The sequence below is a fragment of the Apteryx mantelli genome, chromosome 1 (genome assembly GCF_036417845.1).
Source record: "Apteryx mantelli isolate bAptMan1 chromosome 1, bAptMan1.hap1, whole genome shotgun sequence".
Taxonomy (NCBI): domain Eukaryota; kingdom Metazoa; phylum Chordata; class Aves; order Apterygiformes; family Apterygidae; genus Apteryx; species Apteryx mantelli.
The window spans coordinates 222,102,707-222,128,033 of record NC_089978.1 but is presented as its reverse complement, the minus strand read 5'-3'; the positions used below and the strand labels follow the sequence as shown (position 1 = coordinate 222,128,033).

Below are 25,327 nucleotides of genomic sequence, written 5' to 3'. Positions count from 1 at the left end.
GTGGCTTGCTGTAAGTTTGGCGCTTCCTCTAATAATGCAAGTCCTGGGAGGGTCCAGCAGTGGGCCTTTTATTTGCAGGAGAGGGTTATATGCCAGTCACAGATGAGTCTTTCAGAGAAGAAAGCAAGGTGCTGTTCAAACCTGTGAAGCTGTGACTGTATGCCAGGCATCCTGGGTTTGCTCTGACTGAGGGAAGAGGAACAGCTCTCTTGCAGGATCTGCCCAGATCTGTCTGACTCCATCTGGTCCTTCCTAGGTGGAACATGTAAACAGCAGTAAAGAAGAAGAGAGACTGTTCAGACCAGGGAGACTTTTCAAGCTGCTCTGGCTCAGTGACCATTTTTTGGCACAGTCATTTGTTACCTCCCAGTTCTTGCAGGATCTGTGCTATGGGAACTAGTAGTGTGCTACAGGAAGGACAGTTTGTTGGTGGCGCTTCCCTTCCTTTGCTTTACCTGTTCTCCTGCTGTGTCCAAAAAGCTCTTTTTCAGTGTAGCAGTTACTGCTTTTGCTTGTCTGTTTGCCCCTCTCCTCCTCTGAGAGTGCTGGTCCCTGCTCATTGTTGGCTTGTGTGTGTGTGTTTTCCCTGTTGTCTAGCTGTGTTTGTGTGTTTCTAACTGATTGTGCTATCTCTGTCTGTCTCTATCTCAGCCTGACACGGACGACGAAGCAGTGGTACGCACACCTTTTCTTTCGTTGGGTCTCTCTCCTCATTAGTAGCCCCCTTTTTTTTTTTTGAGAAGGCTCAAGGGTTGCACATGCTGCAGCACCTGCAGCTAGTGGAGCAGAGTCATTTCCTCACCCCTGGGAATGGGAGGCCTGGCCACCGGTCATCTGAGTTAAAGCACCCTTGGGTGTCTGCGTGGCTTTGTGTGTTGCATTGCTGTGAAAAGGGAACGTGCATATGGGCTGTGGGAGGAGGGGGGGATATGTTCCTGCACTGCAGCAAAATGGCCATGCTCTGTTTGCTTCACTGTGTGTTCTCCAGGGGATTGTGAAAAAGCAGTCTGCTGGCATTCTCAAAGATCAGGCTAGGGGTGTTCTCTTCTGCCCAAAAGAAAGCTTCTAGAAGTAAAGTTCTAGATTGTTGCAGTGGCATGAGGTGGAGCTCTTCTTGCCTGCAGGGGGCTGAGCAAGGAAGTGGATTGCCTGGCAAAACCTTCTATTCCAATGGAGTGTTTTCCATAGAGAAGTGTAGAGATATGAGAATAGGGTCAGTAATCTGAGACTGCCCTGGCCTCTACAGTAGAGAGAGGATGAGGACGTGAGGCTTTAGAATGAGCTTAGGTTTTTAAAAAAAATGGTAGCACGGAGGAAATAAGGCTGTGCCCAGTCTGTCTATCCCCAGCCAGGAGCCAGATGGTGCCTGTTCACGCTGTACTTGAATGAAGCACTGTCTAACCTGAGAAGCTGCAGAGAGCTGGTGGCAAAACTGGTGCTGCTCCGTTTACCTGGCTCTGCTGGCTGGGTATGGCACAGGCAAACTGTTCCTCTCTGGTTTTGAGGTCCTAGAGAGTCCTCATGTGCTGTATTATAGTACAGGTTTCTCACTGCTGTGTTCTTCCTGCCAGTCACCAAGGAGTTGCTCATGATGGCTGGGACTACTTTGTTGTTTCAGCAGGATTAATTCCTTCCCTTAGTCTGAACTGTGCACATGGTCCCAAGTCAAGCATGGGATGTGTGTCAGCCTACTTGCAGGGAGCTCTTCCCTCTTCCTGGAGAAATCGTGCTCCAACCGTGTTGCTGTGAGACAGTGTGCCATGGTAGGCTGTGTCATTCCATAGGAGGGTTGTGCTGAGGTCATGGTATATCCCTGGTCCTCTGCATCAGAGAGGATTCTGGCTGCTCCTGGCTTGGAGAAGTAGCAGGGGAGCTGGCTCGCTCTCTGTGCTTGCACCCGCCCATTGTTTGGGTGGAATCCCAATGATCATGTCTGTGTCTTGTCTCTTGCAGAGGACAATCTCTCTAGGAGCAGGGGACAGGCAGGTGATCCAGACACCCATCAATGACTCGCTTCCTGTCAGCAGCTGCAGCGTGGCCCTGCTCTTCCGGCAGCTTGGTGAGACTTTTTCCCCCACCTCCTTCTCATCAGGTCAGGTGCCAAAACCAGCAGGCCAACTTCTGGGTTAGTGTTCCCTGCACATAGTTTCCCACCATGCTCCTGAGCTTGGATTGTCAGTTTAGGGCTTTGTTCCAGCTGCAACCACAGCACACTGAACCCCTCCCCTAGCCTTGCTTTGCCTTCCCTTTCCCAGGAAGGCAGGGGAGACTGGCAGCTCTCCTCTGGCTCCAGAGCAGAGGTGTGGCTAGGTCTCATGAGAAACAGCCGAGATGCCTGACTGGCAAGAATGAGTGCAGAGATGGGTGTTGCAGTTGTCTTCGTGCCTTCTGATTAAAGGATATTTGCAGCTTCAGCAAAGCTCTTGAACCTCTTTTGAAAAAGAGGGGCTTCCTTGGGGGGACAAGTTCTTGAACAACCCAGAAGTTGCTCTCTGGCAGGATATTGAACTCCTTTATTATGCAGAATGTGGAGACAGAGAGTCAAAGAGGACTGGGGTTGTTGCTGGAGTGGGATCCAACCAAGGGTGGGGTTTGGGCGGATCTCTGGTTGGGTGCATGACAGGTACCCTCTTTTTTTGAGTGCTGTTCTCTGCCCTTTCTCTCCAGGGATCACCAATGTGCTGTATCTCTTCTGTGCAGCGCTTACTGAACACAAGATCCTGTTTCTCTCCAGCAGTTACCAGAGGCTCACTGATGCCTGCCGGGCTCTACTTGCACTTATGTTCCCCCTCAAGTACAGGTGAGGGAACACCACCATTCCCTCAACCCCTTGGATAGCAAACAGCAAAGCTAGGAGCCAGCTAGGGATGCAACTACCAGTCAAGCCTGTATTTGTGTTGCCTTCTCCTTGCTTCATGCCCTTATTATGTCCTAGCTAATATGGCTGATAACTGCATTTTGGGCACTGCCAGTAAAGGGGCAGGTGAATGCAGCATTATGGCACCCTGAAGGACACTTTCTCTGGCTGTGCTGAAAGCTCCTTTCCTGAAGCCCTTTGGCTTGTACAGCAGTGAAATTCTGGAATATATCCACAGCAGCAAAGGAGTATTGAACCTTCCTCTCCTTGCCTCCTTCTTTTCTAGGGTAAAATCTGGGCTCTAGCAATCGGAAGTAGGGCATGAGGCATTACTGGCAGTGTCTTTTTTAGCTCAAGTTGCTGCTGGCATGAATTACTCCCAGCTGTTACAACTCTTTAGGGAGGGAGGCAGGCAGGCATGTCAGGCTGGTGGGGTCTGGTCTTGCAGATCGCTCCATCATGTGTTTGGAAGAGGCCAGAGATGTTTAGCTCTTCAGAATCTGTCCCCTTTCCCTTCTTTCTCCTCCCCATTGCAGCCTGGGCAGAACACAGAGCCTCAGTACACAGTTTCCGCTGGAAGTCTTCAGTGCCAGCCTCAGGCATGAAGTCTAACTGAATGGGGTGCTGGAAACTGGGAGGATTCCAGAAACCGCTGTTTGCAAATTCTGTCCTCCCTCGAAAGAGGCCTATGCATACAGGGCTTTTGTTAATGGGTCCGTGATGGTGGCCAAGCCACCACAGTGACTCCTTCAGGATGGCTGGCAGCCTGCTCACCCCATCCTGGAGGAGGTGTTGATGCTGTTGACCAGCGGGGCTCAGCCAGGGATGGGGGGCTCCAGCTTGTATACTGGTCACTACTGGAGCTGTTTGCACGTCTCCCAAGTAGGACAGTTGAGATAGACAAGCCATTGTTGCTGTCAGCTCCTGTCACACTGTTTCCATGCTGGTCTGCCGTACCCTCAGGCTGCAGAAAGGCTATTTGTGTTCCAAAGAAAGCTTTCTTTTGGAATTAAACTGCTGAAAATCTTTCCCTTGCTCAGACTTCTAGTATAACTCCAGGGCCAGGGTATGATCATGGTTGGTGTCTGTAAGTACCCAGAAACCTTGCAGAGCTGTGAGACACGTATTGTCTTGAGGGCTGACAGTGATGGTTGAAAGCCTGCTCTCTTAAGAACATAGTCACCCCCAACCTTCCTCCTCACTATGGGGGATCGTCAGTTGACCCTTGGAAGGAGCCAAGGCTGGGGTTCAGGGCTGACTTGTTTGCTGTTCCTTCTCTTCCTAGCGTTTAAAGCTAGTTCTGGAACAATGGCCGGTGCTGTTTGCAGCAGAGAGAGAGCACTGCATATTCAGCAGGCTTAGTGGTAGGCTCCATTCAGCAGGGAAGGTTGGGTATTGGAAACAGCAGTTGGGTAGAGCAGGACTCAGTTGGCTGCAGTGATGCTCTTCTTTGGTTACAGTTTCACGTACGTGCCCATCTTGCCTGCACAGCTCCTTGAGGTACTAAGTACACCAACACCCTTCATCATCGGAGTCCACTCCATCTTCCAGTCGGAGACCCAGGAACTGGTGAGGCTCTGTCTACCCCGTCCTGTGTGCTAGGAGCAAGAATGGTCCAGAGGATAAAGCAGGGGTCATGTGCCAACAGTCTTAGGACAGAGAGCTTTGCCCCTAAAAGGGGCCTGGGGCACTAGGCTAAACACACCCAACTTGCACACGGTGTGCTTGTTCAGGCCAGTCACCTCAGGCTGCAATCCAGACATGCCACGCAAGCCAAGCGAGGTTGGCTAGGGTTCTGCTTTGTCAGGTTTTAGGTCTACAGTGTCTACATAGGAGCGGCTGGGGTTAACCAAGGATTTGATTTTGAAACTCAGCTAGTGATTTTGGTCCAAGAGGCTGTGTTGGCACTTGAGTATTACAGACTTCAGTTTAGAAACTGAACTGAATCAAAGCATGATGAGTCTGATCTAAACTAAAGCAAGCTAATGTGCAGCCTTCTGCCCAAATCGAAAAATGCAATTTTGATTAAGCAGGATGGTTTAAGTTTTGGATCTGGCATTGGTGTTCGGTTTTTCTCCTTGAGATCTCTCTCACAATCTGATGAAGTGCTGTGTTTACTTCTCACCTGAGAGACAAATCTTATTCCAAAAAATCACAATAGGTCCGATGGCCTTCTCCCTCTGCACAAACCTGAGAGCGTCTCTCTTACTGCCAGATTTTCATTCCCTCTGCTCCTCTTTCAGTCAGATGTACTGGCTTGCCTCTGGATTCCTCTGTGAGGCATTGTAGTGGGCTCTTACGCAACTTGCTGCCTTCCCTGCAGAGTGATGGAATTCCTCCATAGCTTGTGTATTAACAAATGTTTGGATATGATGACAGTCGATAAGAGAAAATAACTATCAAGGACTAGAATGCTCTGAGCTGACAAAAGGTGGAGAAGAGACTACTGCTGTCCAAATCTCCTCTCCTAAATTGGGCTTATCCCCCTTGCCTAGTTTTCAGTTGCCCAGCCAGGAGGTGGTAGAGAGGGTGTTTCAGAAAGCCTGGCCGTTTCTCATGCCTGTTCTGCCATTTTCAGCTGGATGTTGTTATCGCAGACCTGGATGGTGGGACAGTGAATGTCCCCGAGTGTGTACATATCTCCCTACTCCCTGAACCTCTGCTCCAACAGACCCGGGAAGCCCTCTCCATGGTAAGTGCTGCAGCTCTTCCCCATGTCTGCAGAGTGTGAACACCTCAGGAACTGACCCATGTTTCAGAGGGCAGCTGTGAATAGGACAACTTGACAGTCACAGTGGAGTTAGGGACCCCCTGTGAGAGCAAAGATCCATGTCTCAGAGTCCTGACCATGTCACGTGAGACCATGCATGACCCTGATGGCCTCTGGCACACAACGGTGCTGGGGACGAGTGCCGCTTCTGCCAAAGGTTTCTGGGAATCAGGTGGCTGGCTCCCAGTCTTTGGACAGGAAGCAGCTGCAGCCCTGAAGCCGCTCTTCCGGCTGCTAGTATATTCCCAGAGGCTGCTAGCCATGTGAGTGCGCGCCTGGGACAGCAAAACTGAACAAATTGCTGTATGCCTTAGAGAGCTTCTTCCCCATGGCTGTGGCAAGTTGGGGTGTGTGTGGGGGGGTTCTTGTCACACTTGTGACCCCTGGGGTCACTGCCTTGCTGTGCTTTTGAATGCTGAGCTCTTAGCCCTTGTATGATACACGTTTCCCCAGCTGTGACAGAATGACATACAGATGGAGAGGCTCTTGGCTTTCAAGTTGCCCTGAAGCACACTGAGCTGTTCTTTCTGGGGCTCTCTGTGCCACTAGGATTCATGGAGAGAAGTCAAGCCTTGATGATTCCCTTGCATGGTAGAGAGTGTTTTAGGAGTATGGTATCTGGTGGTTCTAGCTCAATCCTCTAGGTTTTGTTTCTAAGCCTCTCGGACCTTATCTTTGGGCCCTGTTGTGTTTCTGGAGAATGCTTCTTCACTTCTTCCTCCTGTGAACATAGAGATCCCCCTGGGCCAAGGTCTGAGCATGCTTTGTGCCTTGTCTGTGCAGGTGTTGGACCCAGAGTTGGAGGTGGCAGATCTCGCATTCCCCCCTTCAACAGTTTCTGCCTCTTCTCTCAAAATGCAGGTGAGTGGGAGCAGGGAGAAGACGACAAATAGGAGTGTGCTTCTAGGGGAGGGATTGGGAGAACTTCCCCTAGGAGGGCTGCCGTTTCTGCTGGACACCCTGTTTCTTGGGCGTGGAGCGGACAGCCGAGATTTCAAGCTTTTCTCCGTCTCAGGTATTTCTTACTCTCCAGGGTTAAGAGGCACAACACATTACTCCCAAGACAATGAGGCCACAGCTCCAATTTATATTCTGGCCTGGAAGCCAGCGGTGCCATTTCAATAGTTGCTCTGTGGACAGGGGGTTGCCTGTTTTACTTCCATGCTGGAACAGGAACTGGAAGTTGATACCTACCATTTGGGCACTTCAGCAAAACTCATGGCAGCTCTGGGCCATGAAAGAACCTTTCTCCTCTGTGTGCAATGTAAGGGATGCTGTGAAGAGGAAACAGCACAGTGATTCCAGTCTGCCATATCCTTTTTCCCCTGGAATTTCTCTGCTGGGTTTGCTGCTCTGTTCAGCAGATGCACCACTCTGTGCCTGATCGTGCTGTCCTTCCCTATTTGCAGGATAAGGAGATCCGGGCTGTCTTCCTCCGCTTGTTTGCACAGCTTCTTCAGGGCTATCGTTGGTGTCTGCACATCATCCGCATCCATCCTGAGCCAGTCATCCGATTCCATAAGGTAAGGCTCCTGACACACAGGCACATGTGTGTGTATGGGCTGGCAGGCACTTCTGGACACTCCAGATCAGCCAGTCTGGTTCTGATCCATGCTTGGGGAGGCAGAGCATCTAGGGAAAAAACAACTACTGCTAGGAGCAGTGTGATGGAGAAGGGGAGGAAGCTTCTGTGGCTTGGCCAACACAGGAGGGCAGGGAAAGTGTTTCTACAGTGACTCTGTTCTTTCTGCTTGTAAGGCCTCGTGTCCATGAAACAGAATTCTTTTCTCAAATTGTTCTATGTGTCTGTGGAATAATCCTTTTCCAACTGGATTAAGCTAAAGTTGGAATGATGTAATCTGTGAAAAGGTTTGCATAAAAACAGCTATATCTAGAAATAGAGATAAAGTTCTGTGCTTCTAGCAGGTGACCTCTCCTGCGTCACTCCCAGGTTCACCTGCCTCCCTTGTTTGTCCTTGACTGTCCTGAGGTCTTATGGGTCGGATATCATTTTCCTGTTTAATGCTAGTTTGTAATCAGGTGCACTATATTATACATGCCTAATGTCATGTAGCTTTCTTGGTCTTATGGAAGGTATCCCTCACATAATGGCCTGGAGCTGTGTATTTTCTTAAGATCTAGAAAGCAGCAGCAGGCTGGCCTGCCTTTGCAGGAGCTCCTGGGGTGTCAGCCACACCAGAACGGCTGGCAAGTCCAGGGGCAGGTAGAGGACTACAAAAGCTTGAAATGTTTGGGACTCCATGGAGGAAACCTAAAGCAGGAGAAGATGACAGCTGGGGAGAGGGGCTGGAGGGACTCTAGCATTACAGCTAAACATGGCCATGTCACAGAGCCCGCAAAACAGCAGTCCTCTCCTTCCTGCTCCAGTCACATCCTCTCCATTGCACGATCAAAGTCAGTGAGGACAGAGAGTCTGGAAGTCTTAATGCTGCTTCTGTGGAAGCACGTGATGGCGTCTCTCCCACCCCCTCACCCCCAGCCCACAGGAAGCTCAAGGGAGCAAAAACCTTGTACCTGCAAAAGTATGCCAGAGGGGTGCCTGTGAGCATGCATGCACTCTGCGCTTCCTGCGCATGTGCATCGTCAGCTCTCCTGTGCTCCCTAAAATGTGCGCTGTTTTCTGTTTGACATTTAAAATTAGCATTATGTTCATAAAGGCTTTGAACTGTTTTTTATACTCAATAAAGGTTATTCCTGATGAAGGTTCAGTAGTTCCATAAAATTATAGACATTCAGTAAACATAAGAGAAAGCCCTTTCATAAAATCACTATAAAAAGTATAAAGCATAACAAGCTTCCGTTTCATAAAACTCGTGCACACCACAGCTGTATGCAGTACAAAATAGCCTGAATTTCAGTCATTTAGCTGCTTTCATCACAGCAACATCTTTAGGACATCTATGATCTCATGGTTCTAAAGGGTTGCCCAATAACAAAATTGTAGTTTTTCCGATTGCTTGTAGCATGCTGCATATCTCTGCTCCTTGCCTCTCCCCTGCTAATGATATACTTTCCCTTGATCACTTATGTGCAGAGCCCACAAATGGCTCTGTACAGAGAGCTAGGCACCTCCATATTCTTTTCAGCCTTTAAAACACATGCTGTATTGTCATTCTGCAGTTATGCATCAAGTAGCTGACTAGCTCCTCTTGTCCTCCAAGCGCCTGGAGAAGAGCTTAATAAACTAGGGAAATGGTAGATGAACTGGACTTTCTTGAATAACTGTGGAAATCAAAGCCCAGATGGAGTTATTAGGGAAGCTTTGCTTTTGGTGTAGCCCCTTTCTCTAAAGGGTGACTTGGTTGTGCGTTCCTAAAGACTGTGCTACCACGGAGGGTGTGCAGTGCTTCTTGTCAATTTAGGTGAGGCTTCCCTGATGATCTGCCAGGCTTTAGAGCACTATGAAGTAATGCCCCTTTCCCTGAAATGACACAGGTGAGCAGATAAGCATGTGGTTCCCTTCAGAATCACAGCTGTGCAGATGTCAGTAGATTAATGATGTTGGTACCCTTTTGTGGCAGCATGCTCCTCTGCCACAGCCAGCAAGCAGCTGAAGGAATTTTGGAGGAGGATGCTGTTCTTCACCAGCTCCTTGTGAAGGCATGTGATGTGTAGTAGCTGGCAGCGTTCATGTGGGATGAGTTCTCACGCTTTTGTACTGAGGAGGAAGTCCTAAAGACTGTCTGTAGACACAAGAAACGTGTCGCTTCAGGCTCCCATTGTGGCCAGTGGTGAGAGCCTCCTTCGAAGGCATGTTCGGAACAAGCGCTTGGGTGGACAAGCATTGTTCAAGATGAGCCTCTCAGCAGAGATTCTAGAAGGAGCCTGCAGCAGTCTTGTCTCATACTTCCCATGGGATACACGAGGGGGCTAATGCTGCATAGCCAGTGCACTTTGTTTGCCACAGAGCTTATCGTGCTGCAAATTTGGAACGTATGTCTCATTGCGATAGAGAAGGGCAATGGAGGTTTCTATACAAATCTTGTTCTTGTGCGCACGTGGGGGTGGTGAAGGAGACTGCTTTGTTCCACTGCCATACTGACTCCCGTCCTCTTCCTTCATTGCGGTAATAGTGCATGCTACCCATGCTACCACGTCAGCTGGGACAACTGTTGCCTGGACAGTCGTCCTGCTGACAGTGCACACTCTTCCCTGTTCCAGGCAGCCTTCCTCGGGCAGAGGGGGCTAACGGAGGATGACTTCCTCACCAAGGTGCTGGAAGGCATGGCGTTCGCTGGCTTTGTGACTGAGAGGGGTGCCCCATATCGTTCTATTGACCTGTTCGATGAGGTAAGAGGCAATTTGGGAGCGGCTCCTCCCTGCCCTGACTGGCGGTGCTGCACGTCTTTGCCTGGCTGGCTCAGCCTTTGGCAGCCTGACAGCCCACTGTAAATAGCCATGGCTGTGGGATGTATTCCTGTCAGCCCTTGCTTTCCCCTCCAAGGGACTGAGGCGGGGAACAACCTCAACGCCCTGGCTGCAATGTTGCACCTAGGCTGGGAGCATCTGGGGACAAAACTGGGGTGTCGTTTGGGCTCAGAGTGTGGGCAGTGTGGCCAGATGATGCCCAGTGGCAGCAGACAGCTACTCCTCTCACTTGTCCCTTCTTCTCTCAGCTCGTTGCTTATGAAGTGAAGCGAATGCGTGCAGAAGAGGGAAACAAGCAGAAAATACTGCGGCACATCAAGGAATTGGCAGAGAAACTTTACAAAAATGTGAGTCCTGAAGGCCAGAGCATAGTTGGGGGGACCTGGCCTGATGGAGATACAGGCAGGGAGAACCCTGGGGTCAGGGCCCAGATCTGCCTGTCCTCCCTTCATTTCTGTTACAGTAAGCAATTGCTGGAATGACCACTTGTGGTGCTTCAGCTTGTCCCGCCTTGCACTGTTAGATGTGGTAGGGTAACTGCTGATGGATCTAAAAGTGGCCTGGTGTGATTCTCTCCCATATATCTCAGGAGTAGGATTCCTGGTTTGCAGATGGTCTGAGCATCAGACAATTCATTTCCTTTGTTCTGGAGCACCTGGTCAGCCACTGTGTTTGTCATCTGATAGAGGACGACCAGCTAAGATCTTTTGAAAGTGGAGCACCAAGCTTTTTATGGCCTGTTGGGCACTTGGCCATCTCAGGCCTGAGCTCCTGAATGACTTTTTGCTCACTGCTGTATTCAGCGCCAAAGTGTGCCGTTCTTGCAGCTGCTGAGAGCAAAGCAGAACGGGACTGTTAGCCGCACAGCCTGCTTTCAGTACTGCAGGGTTTTGGGGGGTTGGTAGAAGAGCTGCTGGGGAGAGTGTTTGCTGCTGAAGGAGGCCCTGTGAGAAGACATGGGACTTCCAATGGTCTGAAAAGGAACTGTCTGCCTTTGCTGTGCCAGGAGAACCCATACCCCGCTGTGACCATGCACAAGGTGCAGAAGCCCACAGAAGGCTGTCATCTGCGTCTCCACCAGAAGCCTTTTCCCCGTTTGGATGAGGGGACAGTCCAGTGGATCATAGACCAGGCCACTGCCAAACTGCAGACGGCTCCTCCTGCTGTAAAGGCAGAGAAGAAGTGCATGGTGCCATCAGGACCCCCCATTGGTATGTGTGCACAGAGAGCCTTTCCTTGGGGTGAGAAGTCCAGCTCAGAACGAGCTTTACGTTGCGTTGCCAGCTCTAGGGGTGCTGGCTCCGTTCTACGCTATGGCATGTCTGAGGGCCCTGTGTGAGCAAAATGCAGGTAGTGTTGCCATTTTTGAGAAGCAGCAGCACTATCCACTTTAGCTTCTGCCATTCGGGCTGTTTAGAGCTCACTGAACTGTATGGGCTAGCATGGGGGGACAGCTGAAGACTCCATATTATTCTTCCAGCATGGGCTTTTGGAGCCCGGAGTCCTGCCATGCAGAGCAGGGGAGGGAGCTCCCGTCTCTCCCCCGCTGGGTGTGAAATCCCTGCCCTGATTGAAGTAACAGGCAATTCTCTCCCCAGCTGCCATCCTGGAGCGTAATGGCAATGCCCTGGCCAACAGCGCCCGTCGCCTGGAGGTCGTGAGAAACTGCATCTCCTATGTCTTTGAGAACAAGATGTTAGAAGCCAAAAAGGTGAGCGGGCACGTCTCAAGGAGCTGATGATTATGGGGAGAAGGAGGGGGGTTGCTCTGCCTCTCCTCTGTGGTGGACTGGAGAGAATGCTTCCTCCCCCTGTCCAGGCCTCTGCTGACCAGCGCTGTGTCTTGCAAGTTCACATGTTCTCCTCTCAGTACTGTTCCTCCTTGTGTTCCTGGACTTCGGCTGATCACTCCATTGAGCCAGTTTAATGCTATTTTTTTCTCCCAGTTGCCCATAGGGACTGTGCTGTGGGTGTAACCAGGTTGGGAGCGTCCCCAGCCTTGCTGAAGAGGGAGCTCCCAGTGGCTGTGCCCGAACTGGCCAGGTTTTTGTTCTGGTTTGCATCCGTGTCTGACTTTAGATGAGCTGTACACAGACAACCTGATGTCAGCCAGCACAGCCAGAACTTGAACCCCCTCCTGCACTGCTCCTTCTTGTGGGCTGCTCTTCAGCTCACCCTTTGGCCCCATCTCTTTACTCCATTACTCCCTTTTTTCTTCTCTGCAGTTATTCCCTGCTGTGCTGCGAGCCATGAAGGGCCGAGCAGCCAGGCACTGCCTCACCCAAGAGCTGAACCTACATGTGCAGCAGAATCGGGCAGTGCTAGACCACCAGCAGTTTGATTTCGTAATCCGCATGATGAACTGCTGTTTGCAGGTAGGAGAGGGCCTGGGGAGAGAGTTTCTCTTTGGGGACAGCTTGGGGGGACAGATGGGTTGAGGATCTGTGAGGTGCTAGGGAAACTTGTCTGGGGAGGGTAGCGTAAGTGGAGATCTCTGGAGGCCTCACTGTGAATGGTAGATAGCAGCTTCCACACAGCTGCTCCCATCTGTATAGTGGGCTTTTGGGGGACCCTATGTGGAAGGAAGGTACAGCTCTGCTCCTGTGAGAGCCATCCTGCTCTCCTGTTCCGGGAGACAGTATGGTGCAGGAAAAGGAGTAGATCTGGGGGTCTTGTGATTAAATCCCCTTGTAACCCCTGCTCTTTTCCGCAGGACTGCACTGCCATGGATGAACATGGGATCGCAGCTGCTCTCTTGCCATTGGTCACTGCTTTCTGCCGAGTGAGTATCCACAGCATCCTGATCCCTTGTATAGCCCGTGTGTGTTGTATAGATCTGGTGTGGGAAGGGGCTACAAGCAGCTCTCCTGTGAAGGTCAGCTTTAGGGAACAGATTTCTGCCTAGGAAGAAGCTGAAAGAGTGGTCAGTCCTTTGCAGGCGGAGAAGTTCAGCTATGTGGCCACCTGGACTCAGAACTCCTTGGAGGCCACAGAAGCTGGCAGGTTTGAAGGATTAAGAGCCAGTGCTGCAGCCAGCTTAAGGGCAGATTGTCCCCTTGGTGGCTCTCCGAGTACAAGGTTTTGTCCAGTAGCTTCTAACCACTCCCAAGCTTGGCAAGGCTGGCTGTGCCAATCCTTGGGGCCAAGGTTTTCCAAGACGGCTGGAACACCTTTAGAGGAAGGGTCTTCAGAAAGTGGGGATGCTCTGAAGTGCCAGCCTTGATTAATTGGTCAAGCCAGGCTGAGATAAGATTCTGCCTCCCAAAAGCATCTGTAGCATGAGGCCCTGTTGGGCTCTGGGTAGGTGCTGGGCAAATGCTTAGGGGAGATCTGGTACAAATGTCTCCCCTGCCTGCCCAAGGGTGTGTTGCCTTTCCAAGCAACAAGCTAGAGCAAGGGTAACCTGAAGAGGAGAGGGTAGCACAAAGGCAGTGTTTGCATGAAACCTTCTTCCACTTCTGCTTCCTCAGAAACTGAGCCCAGGCATCACACAGTTTGCCTACAGCTGTGTGCAGGAGCATGTGGTGTGGACCAACATCCAGTTCTGGGAGGCCATGTTCTACTGTGATGTGCAGAACCACATCCGAGCCCTGTACCTGGACAACAATGAGGAGAACCACACAGATGAGGTGAGGAAATGGCAACTGTGTCAGTGTCCTTGGAAAGTAGGGAGATTCCTGTGGGCACAGTGGGGTGAAGGCTGGCAGGTCTCCTGTTCATGCAGAGGATTGACATGTCCTTTCAACTCCATCAGGAGAGCAAGGAGGGACCGCAGGAAGTGAAGTCAGCCCTGGAAATAGCATCAGAACAGCTGAGGCTCTGGCCCACCATGAGCCGAGAGAAACAGCAGGAGCTGATCCAAAAGGAGGAGAGCACTGTTTTCAGCCAGGCCATCCACTATGCCAACCGCATGAGCTACTTGTTGTTGCCTCTTGACACCAGCAAGAACCGCCTGCTACGCAGCTCTGGACTGGGGGATGTGGAGAGCGTCAGTAACAGCTTTGTCACCAACAGGTAGGCAGGATTGGAAACCTTGGGCAGGGGCCTGTGCTGCAAGGAGACCTGGGGCAACCTGAATTGGGGATGAGAGCTCCTTGGTGCAGTACCTGGGGCATCTGGATCATTCAGCCGCAAGTCAGGATTGGTGCAGGTTGCAATGCCCAGAGGTGGTTAATATCAAGAGTGGAAGCTCTTTTGGGCTCTGCGTGGCATGGGGCAGGGGCCTCCTGCTATGGCTCATGGTGGTGGACAGAGATATTCTGGGTTAACTTCTCCACTCCTGTATGGCAGCATTGCTGGCAGTGTGGCTGAGAGCTATGACACAGAAAGTGGGTTTGAGGATGCTGAGAGCTCGGACGTGGCCAACTATGTGGTGCGATTCATCAACCGCTTTGTGGACAAAGTCTGCACGGAGAGTGGAGTCACCAATGAGCACCTCAAGGGACTGCACGTCATGATCCCTGGTAATATGCTTTGCAGCAGTGCTGGGGAGTGGGCAGCCCTGTGACCTCACTGAGGATCGTTCCAGATCAGCTCAGGGGTCTGCTCAAGAGAATATTATGGAGGAAGCAAAGGGGAAGGCCAGGAGAGGCACGAATAGTGCAACAAGGCAGGTTCAGCCTTTGGCAGCCTGCGTGGGTGGTGTGCAGGACAGGACTTGGCTTGTGGTCTCTAACTTCATGTTTGTCCCCAGACATTGTACAGATGCACATAGAGACACTGGATGCTGTGCACCGGGAGAGCAAGAGGCTTCCTCCCATCCAGAAGGTATGAGTCTGGCCTGCTACAGTGTGAGGGGAAATGGTTCTGTTGCTGTGTGGGGCTATTAGCATTCCTTCCACAGTCTCCATGCGCCTGAACTCCCTGTTGTATATCCCTGTAGCCAAAGCTGCTGCGCCCCAACCTGCTGGTGGGTGAGGAGTGTGTAATGGAGGGACTCCGTGTGTACCTCATGCCTGATGGACGGGAGGAAGCTGCTGGAGGGAATATTGGTGGTCCACCTCTTCTCCCTGCAGAAGGAGCAATCTTCCTCACCACTTATCGCATCATCTTCAAAGGCACTCCCACAGACCCTCTGGGTAAGGATCTTCTGCGGGCCGCATCCTCTGTGGTCATGGGTTGGCAATGCCCGGAGTAGAGGTGGCCAAGAGATCTGAAGCAGTGGCTGTCGGCTCACCTTGCTGCAGGAGTTGCCAGTAAGGGCCTCCAGCAGTCTGTCTTGGGCGAGTGATCAACCAGTGCTAGGCCTTGCTGGGGACTGCTGGAGAGGCCAAAAGCTTGTTGTTTGCTCCCAGTATTACAAAGGAGGTGTTTGCTCTTGGTCACCACCTTTGGTAGATGATGAATACTCACATGCTCATGCTAGGCAGCATCTACTACAACTCCCCATGGCTTGGCTCTAGTATCTCTAACCTGCTTCTGGCCTTCTCATCCCATGGGGCTCTCTGTGATGATAGCAGATGGTCCAGTACAGCCTGGCTGTGTGCTGGGCTGAGACAGCAGGCTGTGGCTAACCTGTTCCCATTTTTGTGCCCAGTGGGGGAGCAGGTGGTGATCAGATCCTTCCCCATTGCCTCACTGACCAAAGAGAAGAAGATCAATATCCAGGCCCAGGTGGATCAGTTCATCCAGGAGGGTTTGCAGCTGCGCTCATGCACATTCCAGGTGAGACAGTGTGGGGCTGTGGGCTTCATCTTTGGAGCTGTACTCTCTTGACCAAGGAACACATCGGTGATGGGACCTGGTGGGGTTGTAGCCATTGCTGGCACCATGCCTTGGGACAGGTCACTCACTACCCAGGGTCGTGTGGCTTTGGAGCTACTTTTGTGTCTGAGGGGGCCAGACACAACCTCTGTAGCAGGTGACAGTGCATCTGAGGCGATGGAGCTTGAGGCCCCCTTGCATGGGAAGGAATAGGCTGTGGTCCCAACCCAGGGCCAGCTGCAGTCCTGTTTTGCACAGGAGCTACATCTTGCTCTTTAGCTGGGGGCTGCTTTCTGACTGCCTCAGTGGCTGCCAGAGTCCTGAGAAGATGTGTGATCTCATCCCCACATGTGGCCCTAAGAGGTGGTTCTGCAAAAGACTGTAGCAGGTCTTAAAGGGAGAGAAATACGGTAGGGGCGAGATGTAAAAATGTGAGTAGTTCTTAAGCATTTTACATCTTGGAGAGATTGTGGATATAGCAGAGTGATGCTGGGAGGAAAGCACATTGTAAAATGTGCTGTCTGCTCCTTCCTGGGTGTCTTGTGAGCTCTGGGCTGCAGTAACTGGGCACTGGGAATATCACAGGAGCAGCAGTGCAGAGCAATCTCCAGGAAGAAGGTATATGGGACAAAGTAACCCTCCATGCTAGCGGAGGGCCAGACTGCCCACTCCCAGCTCACCTTTGCCTGTTGCAGTCCCTGCTCTTGACCAAGATCTGAGCTCTACCCTCTACTGTGGGAAGAGCTAGTGGAAGGTGCTGTCCTCAGCTTCCCGGCCCAGCAGTGCTGAGCACGCTGCAACAGTCCCTTGAGCCTGCTCTCTGCTGTCCCTGCAGTTGCTGAAGATTGCCTTTGATGAGGAGGTGGCTTCAGAGAGTGCTGAGGTCTTCAGGAAGCACCTGCACAAGCTGCGCTACCCCCAGCATGTACGTGGCACCTTTGCCTTCACCGTGGGCCAGTCACCCAAGCAAGTCATGCAGCCCAAGGCCAAGGAGAAGAATCCCTCACTCAGGTACCTGTGCAATGGAGTGACTGCCAACAAGGGATAACAGCACTGGGGATGTGCTTGACCCTTTCAGACACTGTAGGGTCTTTCCTCTTCCTCCTCCAGTCCACCCAGCAGAGATTAGCTGAGCCGGAGTCACTTGAGAAAATTCAGGTCACAGACTCCTCAGCTGGAGTTCAGAGTCCCTGAGAATGCCTTGCTCAGACTTCTCCTTGCACAGGGTCTCTCCTCATTGTCTTTGGGGTTTCGCAAGGTACAAGGAGGGGAACGTGTTGCACATTCTGCAGCAGCCTCCTGCGCCGAAGCAGAGGACTGGTCAAACCTGGGAAGTACAGTATTTGCTTTCAGTGGTGTTCCCTGCCCAGTTGCCCAAGCTGAAGTAGTGCAAACCCTGAGGAAGCATCTCTCTAGGGAGAGGTTCCAGTGGGCATGAGAGTGTTATCTCTGCTTTGCTGGAGGATGGGGAGCACTGTGGGGCAGTGAAAGAGCTCTGTGCATGGTGTTGACCTGAGGCCAGACCTTGCTCCTGTGCTCGGTGGCTAGGTTAGCAAATGCTGTAGCTGCTGGGGTCTGGTTGCTGCTGCATTTGTGCTTGGTGTGCTGTGAAGTCTAAGCCTCTCTCCTGTATGTTTGACTCAGCTCCCAGCAGGTGACCGATATGTTCCAGGGCCTGACAGTGGGGGTCATGTCCCTTGGGCACCTTGGCCATTCAACCACGTAAGATGCCTTCACCTTGGGCGGGAGCTTGCGAGGTGGCATTGGCTCAGGCTGTAGCCTTCACTGCTCCCAAGATTTCTTCTCTTCTGCTCTGCATGCTGCCTGGGCTATGGGCTTGTCACTTTGGGAATGCCCTTTTCCGGGCTGCCAGTCTGGAGTTCAAGCTTAGAGTGCTCTCTCTCACCATCACAGCATTGCAGCCTCAGGATGCAGGCTGTCCCTCCTATTGCTCCATGGCAGTGTGGTGGATCCTGAGGGAGCTGTACTTGTTCCCTCTGATCTCTCTTAGGTCTGGGCACAGTCTCAAAAGTCTTATCTGTGAACTTGTGAGATCTGCTTTATCACAAGCCCACAATTCTACTCCCATTCTGTTCCACAGTGTCTGAAAATCTTCTTCCTCTGGTTAGAAAACATTCCAGTCCCTATCCTCCATCTGTGACTGTTTGCTCTCAGGACAGCATTATCCCTCAGTCCCAAGTCTTTCCATTCCTTGATAAATTTAAGGAGCAGTTGGATCCCCTCATGGTCTGCTTTGCAAAACAAAACAAGCCACCTTCTAGTCTTGTCCTGGCCCCAACCCTGATAAGGTGATGTACTAGGAATCTCTGCACCAGCTTAACTGTTATTCTGGGTTGAATGTGGCCCATTTCCTGGCTGATGCATTTCCCATGTCTCCTTTATTTGTTCCTCTTTGAGCTCATGGGCTCCCTGAGCTGATGGTCTGTGTAATCCTGCATGTGGGCAGACAACTCTTGCCCTCAGGCAAGAGGCTTTTCTAGAGCTCAGTCATAAGGAGCTTGTTCTGACTACACAGCCCAATTCTCTCCAAGTTTTGGAAGGTTTCCCCTTCCCATTTTCTCTGGACTGCCCTTGACAGGTAGGGAGGTTGCTCTGGTGGAACTGGCAGAGAGTAGCTAAGCTCAGCTGCTCTCTCACTGTCCCTTTTGCTGCATCAGGCAGCTCAGTTTCAGCAAACTGCCTTTCCTTTGTCAAGGGAAAAGCAGCTCTGTGTCTAGACTGGGCCAACAATGTCGCTGCAGAGCCTTTTGTGGATCACCTAACCTCTGCTCCTCACATGTGTAATGAGATGGAGCCCACCTTCTCCTAGGACATGCAAGATAAACATGTTCGAGAGCTCCGATATGGATGCGGTGGGGTTTGGGAGAGCCTGGAATAAGGCTCGCTTCATACTGGATCGCATGACTGGGAGGCTGGGGCACAGGTCTGCTCAGCACTGACTTCCCCTTCCTGTCTCTCCCTGTGGTGCCCTGGATTCCCTGCTTAGAGGAATGCGAACTCTCTTTAGGCCTTGTCTCTGATTTGGTGCTGAACTGCCATGGTTGCAGAGCTCCTCTACAGCCGAAGAACCAGCCCTCAGCTAGGGCTAAGGCCCCTTGAGGCAGTCCATATGGCTGGGGAGCTAGTAGGTAACGTTGCTCTTCCTGTGGTGGCAGAGTTATTCTTGACTGTGCACCTGTGGGACGGTGATAAGGATGCCGGTGGTAAGGTGGGATGCTCCTGTCTCTGCTTTGCTCTTGGTGTAACTATGAGTGCTGGTGTTTCTCTAACCCTTTGGAACTTGCTCTAGAGGCCAAACTGGGCTGTGGCCATGCGCGTGCTGAAGTGGGTGCCAGCTGGCTGCAATCCGCTCTCCTCTTGTTCCAGGACACTCTCCAAAAACCTGGTGAAAAATGCCAAGAAAACGATCGGACGCCAGTATGTGACGCGAAAGAAATACACACCGCCCGCTTGGGAGCAGCGGAGCAGCCAGCAGTTCTCAGAGGACAACGAGGACGAGATCTCAGGTTGGGAGCACCCTGAGTAGGGAAAGGAGGCCGTGGAGAGCAGGTTGCCTGTTGGAGTGGGGGCATCTTCTAGTTGGAGGAGAGCGAGAGATCTCTCTCAACTGTCGCTGTACAAGGGAAGAGGCGTGGGGGTTTCCCTGGAAGCAGAAGATGGCCACTCTGGTCATTTCTTACAATTTTCACCAATCTGCCAGCTCTCATCCACTTGTAGTGGCCGCTCAGCAAGTCTGCTACAGCCTTTTGGCTAAAGAGTCGGATTACAGGATGTTTTAGCCTTGAAAGGGAGCCCAGAGGCACCTAGCCTGTAGAGGGCTCCACAGCTCCGCGGAGGGTTCAAGCCCAGCTATGTGCACTATTCTGGTCTGTTCTTAAACTGCTGCTGATGGAGATTATGTGAAATGCTAGGTTGATGTGTCATAGATTGAGTAATTTAAGAGTAACAAAGAACTGGAAGGGACAGGTATTCTTCAGTATTGAAGAGTGCGACCTTGCTAGATTGGAAGACCTGTCAGACGAGATGTGGTAGATTTGATTTAGGGTTTCAGTGGGAAGTGGTATCTGAGATGAGCTGCCCCTTCCTGCCCTCTGTGGTGCTGGTCTGTCAGATAGAAAATGACTAATTTCAAATCTTTCCTTCTCTTCACTGAGATACTTTGAATTCTGTTCCTTTTCCCTGACTTGTTTGCTGCTCTTCTCAGCTTGAGGTCCTCCACAAATATTATAAGCCTCCATTGTATTCATCATTCAAGTTAATAGCAAAAACACTGACCATATTCAAACCCAAAACAGAGAGATCCTTTTGAGATCCTTTTGTTGTCCTCAAGTTCTGATAGCAGAGCACTAGGAAAACTGCTTGTAGAGTAGTCATTAATGGTTGTGCATTTGCCCCACAGTGATTTTGCCTAGATGGAAATCTCATGGGTTGAAAGCCTAGTTGGAGCTGAGGTCTTGCCTGTATTGCTTCCCTCATCCAAGAGGCCGGTCTCCTCACTGAAAGAGCAGATGAGCTCATTTTCACAGAGCTTGCTCTGGACAGATCTGTTTTCTACTGTTCCTTGTCTCTAGTGTTATCAACCAATGTGAAAGCACCAAAGGAATCTGTTTCAGGATCTAACTTCACTACACAGAAGGCTGACTTTTCTTGGTCCCTTTAACCTAGCAAGTAGAGATTCTTGCTCCAGAGTCCAATGTCCAGCCCTTTGGATGGGGTAGCTGAACTCACCCTTTTCAGGTGGAAGTGGTGGGAAGGAACTCCTACCCTGTCCTGTCTCTGCTCAGTTAGATGGATGACTTCAGCCCCGGCCTTCTCCAGCTGCAAGCAGGACACTGTGTGTGTGCTGAGGGCTGACCCGGAGTCACCTTTGTCTTTGCAGTGTCTGAAGAAATGGACAGAAGCACTTTGACCCCCACCACCACCATCAAACCTTCGGACAAGATGACCATCAATCACCTGGTGGAGCGAGCCTGCTGCCGTGACTACCAGAGGATGGGGCTGGGCACCCTCAGCAGCAGCCTCACCCGCTCCAAAAATGAGCCGTTTCGCATCTCCACAGTGAACCGCATGTACGCCATTTGTCGAAGGTGAGTCTGAACTGGGCAGAGGTGGGGACAGGAGGAGAATGGCAGGGGCTGCTGCTGAGGTGGAGGCCTGGAGCGTCAGGAGAGGGCGGTAAGGATCTTTCCTGATGAGAAGAGCTTGTGGGAGTTGTAGACGGGGCATGTGCTGCGCCCTGCTGGACCCTGTAGAGCCTCTGCTCTCTCCTGCAGTTATCCCGGGCTGCTCATCGTGCCACAGAGCATCCAGGACAACACAATCCAGCGGATCTCCCGTTGCTACCGCCAGAACCGCTTCCCTGTGGTGTGCTGGCGAAACTCCCGCACCAAGGCTGTGCTGCTGCGCTCAGGGGGGCTGCACGGCAAGGGTGTCGTGGGCCTCTTCAAGTCTCAGAATGCCCCCACTGCAGGTGCCTGTCCCCTTCACCCTCTGGCAGCGCCTGCCCGGGGAGCGTGGTGTATACCCCTCCCTTGGGCTCTATGCCCATGACAGAGCAGTGATGCTCTTGGCTCTCCTCATAGGCCCCTCACAGACGGACTCCACCAGCTTGGAGCAGGAAAAGTACCTGCAGGCCGTGATCAACTCCATGCCTCACTATGCTGATGCCAGCGGGCGCAACACGCTTAGTGGCTTCACCTCTGCGCACATGAGCAGCTCAGGTGAGAGGAGCTCTGTCATCAAGCAGCACAGTGGAGAGGGGATGCAGGAGGGCTTGCACCTTAGCTCATGTTCAGAGGACCCCAGTCATGGATCTTGCTGTCCTTCCCAGAGCCTGGGCAGCTAGGTGAGCTGGTCTCTGGTCTCCCACATCAGAGAAGGCAGCGGAGCCTTCCCAAAAGGCTTACCAGAGATCCCAGCTCAGAGGGATCTCTGGGTCTCTGTAGCAGCTGATGGGGACAAGTCTTGGGAAACCCAATGGCCCTGGACATCATCTGTGAGCACTGGGAGCTCCCGAGTGTGACTCGGATCCAGACACTTGCTGAGAATCGGGTGGGGTTGGGCTAGGAGGGGACAGACCCCATTAGCTGAGATCTCGGCACAATTTGCACCCAAGCACAGCAGGCAGCAGCGTTCGGGGTCTGTCACAGGAAACCTAGGTAAGTCTCTTGCCTTTCTTGCTCTTCCTAGCTGCCTGCCCTTACCTGCCAGGGCAGAGCTGTCCTTGGCGCTGCAATGCCACGCTACGTTGTCATTCGCTGTCTGTCCCAGCCATTCCACCACCAGCACAGTCTGTCATTGCTGCAGAGGCAACCAGGGGTCAAAGGATCGCAGGAGAGCCCAGCCAGGGGCTTCTTGCTGCTTGGGGAGGAGAGCGTTTGCTGCAGGCCCCTCTGAGGCCTGCTCTCTGGAGTGGAAGGACTTACTGTAGCTGCTGCTTGGAGCTGTTACTGAAGGACAGTCAGACAGTCTGGTGGGAGGGAGCTGAGACATGGTGGCGGGGAGTCTGGAGCAGCTCTGCGGAGGCTGACAGAGCTGCCTGGCTCCTGCAGCAGCTGGATGATCTCTTCACGGCACAGAGCACCTGGGGCAGGGCCAGGGGGCAGAGCTGTGGTGCTCGCTGATGCTGTAGGGTTGGGCCCCTGCTTGCGCTGCTGCACCACTTGCCTCTATGCTGTGGTTCAAGCCTGGAGGGCGTTTCTTGCACGGTGATCTTCGGATTCCAGCCCTGGGGTCTCCTGCTTGCTGTTGCTTTCCTTTTCTGGCCCCTTCCCCTCCCCTCCTTGAGCAGTTGCAGGGAGGCAAGGAGGGAAGGCCCTCCTGGAGCAGCACAGCAAGGCCAAAAGCTGGTGTTTTGTTGGTGCTACAGATTTCTCCGACAAGAGGCAGCCTAAGCTGGGATCGCTCATGAAGCAGGTGATGGGAGGGAAGGACGATGGGCCCGGTACTATTAGCCGTGGAGGTGAGGACGTGCGAGTGAACACTGCCTTGTGGGGGCCTCACGAAGGCCCCCAGGTCAGGGCAGCTGTTGTAGAGTAGATGCTTCCCCTTTGCTTCCTCAGGGCTCTCTGACGTGGGGCAGCTGCAGGGGAGGGGAGGGAGGGACCCACTGCAGCATCCCGAGGCAGCCAGCCAGAGCCACGTCATTCATCTCATTCATTGCTCCGGTCGCTCCATCCCAATCCCAGGGCGCCTCTTCTCGCCCCCCCCCCCCTCAGTCTGTGTCCGCCCCAGTGAGAGCGCTGGTCCACCTCATCCCGCTGCCCTCGCTGAGATTGCTTTCGTCCTGTGCTCTCAGGGCTCGGTCACAGAGCTAGGGTCATCACTCTCTCCACCCCCAAGTGTGTGTCGGCGAAGGGCCGTGAGACGCCCCGAGGTACCGTACTGCCGTCCACCTAACCACCTCCCGGGTGCTAACCTAATCGACTGACCTCCCCCCACACACACTCCAAACCCTTCACATGACTAATGCCCCAGTAACACCCCACAATCAGCCTGCTAACTTCTCCGCTCAGCTCCACTTAGCATGTCACTGACTGGCTTGGTCCAGCTCGCAGTGCCAGCGGTAAGTACTGGGCCTGGCCGGAGCTGATCCTGGAATGTCCCCTCAGGTTTGCTTTAGGCTCCTGGCACATCTGCTGGTGCTTGGGTGGTGGTGGCGGCTGAGGAGAGGGTCCAGCTTGCAGGGAAGGGGGCCAATCCTGGCGGTGCGGCTGCGGATCTGGGGCAGGAGCGCAGCGCGGCTGCACGGGTGTCGGGGCAGCGCGTGGAGCTGCTGCTGGCTCGGCGCTCTGAGGCTGAGCCAGCCCCAGGCAGGCAGGGCGGGGGACTGGTCTCCGTATCCGCCAGCTAGGAAATCCTAGAGCACCTAGCAAAAAAAAGGGAGCAAAAGCAAACCTGATTCCCAGCATGTTCCCAGCATGTGCTCCAAGGGGTGCTGGCCTGCAGGGTAGGAGCAGCTCAGCCATTGCTTCCTGTGGAAGAGCTGCTCGTTCCCCAGGCCGGGCCCATCGGGGTCAACACAAACGCCAGTGCGGGCTGAGAGGCGGCAGCCCAGGGACCGCGAGACTGACTGTACCCTGTCTTGCAGGCAAGTGGGGCAGCATCCGAGCCAGCGGGCGCATGAGCAGCTATGCCTTGAACATGGAGATTGGGTCGCGCCTGGCTGGAAAAGACCTGCTCAGTGCCCAGCACAACGGTGCCCCCTCTGAGGCCAGTTTCTTGCGCCAGCACCGTGCCTCTCTCTATATCATCGGGGACAAGTCACAGCTGAAGGTAAGAGCGAGACCTGGCAGCAGCCTCTTTGGCAGCCTTGGGGGATAGGGTGCCTCCTCGGTGGGTGTCTCCGTTTGCTTGCTGCAGCCCCAGGCTCCCACACTGTGGGTCTGCCAGGGCCAGTTTACATTCAAGACTGGGTTTAGCTTTCTGTGCACGGCAGCTTCCCCCCACAGACCATGTGGCATCCCCCAAGCACCACGCGGGGGGGAGCAGTGCAGCGGCTCGAGGGCACGTGGAGGCAAGGGACAGGAGCCATCGTACGAAGGGAGCAGCAGACCTGCTCAGGACGTCTCCCTGGGACAGGGCTGAATTCTCTCCTTTCCCAGGGAGTGAAACCGGACCCACTGCAGCACTGGGAGGTGGTGCCCATCGAAGTGTTCGACGTGCGGCAGGTGAAGGCCAGCTTCAAGAAGCTGATGAAGGCCTGCGTGCCTGGCTGTCCCTCCACTGACCCCAGTGTCGCCTATCTGAGATCACTGGAGGAGTCCGAGTGGCTGTCCCAGGTCAGTGGTTGCCCGAAACCTGGAGGGACCTTGATCTGTTCCCATGCTAGGAGTCTTTGCTATGGGCTGATGCTCAAGGGCATATGCTGTGTTACCCCCTAGCAAACCAAAGGCTGAGAATGGGGGTCTGGGTGCTCTCTTCAGGGTGACATCCTGGCATGGAGTGGGGGACACTCTAGGTGAGCAAGGCTGGTACAAGAGGAACAAGAGTGAAACAGCCCAAAATACATACTGCCTGGTTGCTCTGGACATGAGAGCTGGAAGGGTCTGGGGCAGCTGCCAACTGGAGAAGCAGGGCAGGACCTGCAGGATGGTAGAACATGGTCCCTTTATGAAGGGGCTGGTGCAAGGCAGTGCCTGCAGTAGTCAGGGTGCAACTAGGTCACCCAGGTGGCTCCTTCTTTGTAGGACTGGATTTGGTTGCCGAGCCACTCTGGGACTCGACCATCTGGCTGCTGGAGGGAGCAAAGGGCCTGTGGCTGTGCTCGGATGTGGTGGTTCTGCCCTGCTAGCTTTGTTGTTGGAGTGAGAGGGTGCTGCACAAATATCTGAACACTGGAGTCATGTACCCCAGCTCCACACAAGCCTTATGCTCTGCTTTATTCAGCTCACTGGTTTCCAGGAGAAGGGGTTGCTTTGGCCCGCATCCAGCGGATGAGTTTCCTGCACCTTAGTAACTCTTGGCCCTTATGTTGGCAGATCCATAAAATCCTGCAGATTTCAGTGCTGGTGGTGGAGCTGCTGGACACAGGCTCCTCCGTGCTCGTCAGCCTGGAGGACGGCTGGGATATCACCACACAGGTAGGAG

The 25,327-nt window shown here is 52.9% G+C and overlaps 1 protein-coding gene across 3 annotated transcripts in view; it reads left to right on the top strand.

Annotated features, from left to right (window-relative positions):
• SBF1 (SET binding factor 1) overlaps nt 1-25,327 on the top strand; it is a 99,844-nt gene that overhangs the window by 68,980 nt on the left and 5,537 nt on the right. The window contains exons 6-32 of one of the 3 annotated variants that reach the window (XM_067317623.1): nt 1,954-2,059; nt 2,668-2,800; nt 4,318-4,426; nt 5,436-5,549; nt 6,411-6,488; nt 7,037-7,150; nt 9,810-9,938; nt 10,265-10,363; nt 11,023-11,227; nt 11,615-11,727; nt 12,241-12,390; nt 12,729-12,797; nt 13,486-13,644; nt 13,770-14,029; nt 14,306-14,478; nt 14,709-14,782; nt 14,898-15,093; nt 15,552-15,679; nt 16,554-16,729; nt 19,106-19,245; nt 20,619-20,826; nt 21,013-21,209; nt 21,322-21,459; nt 23,037-23,114; nt 23,829-24,013; nt 24,343-24,519; nt 25,219-25,320. In XM_067317623.1, coding sequence (XP_067173724.1) covers nt 1,954-2,059; nt 2,668-2,800; nt 4,318-4,426; nt 5,436-5,549; nt 6,411-6,488; nt 7,037-7,150; nt 9,810-9,938; nt 10,265-10,363; nt 11,023-11,227; nt 11,615-11,727; nt 12,241-12,390; nt 12,729-12,797; nt 13,486-13,644; nt 13,770-14,029; nt 14,306-14,478; nt 14,709-14,782; nt 14,898-15,093; nt 15,552-15,679; nt 16,554-16,729; nt 19,106-19,245; nt 20,619-20,826; nt 21,013-21,209; nt 21,322-21,459; nt 23,037-23,114; nt 23,829-24,013; nt 24,343-24,519; nt 25,219-25,320 — 3,810 coding nt within the window. Of the gene's footprint in view, nt 1-1,953; nt 2,060-2,667; nt 2,801-4,317; nt 4,427-5,435; nt 5,550-6,410; nt 6,489-7,036; nt 7,151-9,809; nt 9,939-10,264; nt 10,364-11,022; nt 11,228-11,614; nt 11,728-12,240; nt 12,391-12,728; nt 12,798-13,485; nt 13,645-13,769; nt 14,030-14,305; nt 14,479-14,708; nt 14,783-14,897; nt 15,094-15,551; nt 15,680-16,553; nt 16,730-19,105; nt 19,246-20,618; nt 20,827-21,012; nt 21,210-21,321; nt 21,460-22,607; nt 22,701-23,036; nt 23,115-23,828; nt 24,014-24,342; nt 24,520-25,218; nt 25,321-25,327 lie in introns of all 3 variants that reach the window. The other 2 variants (XM_067317622.1, XM_067317624.1) reach the window with 2 other exon arrangements.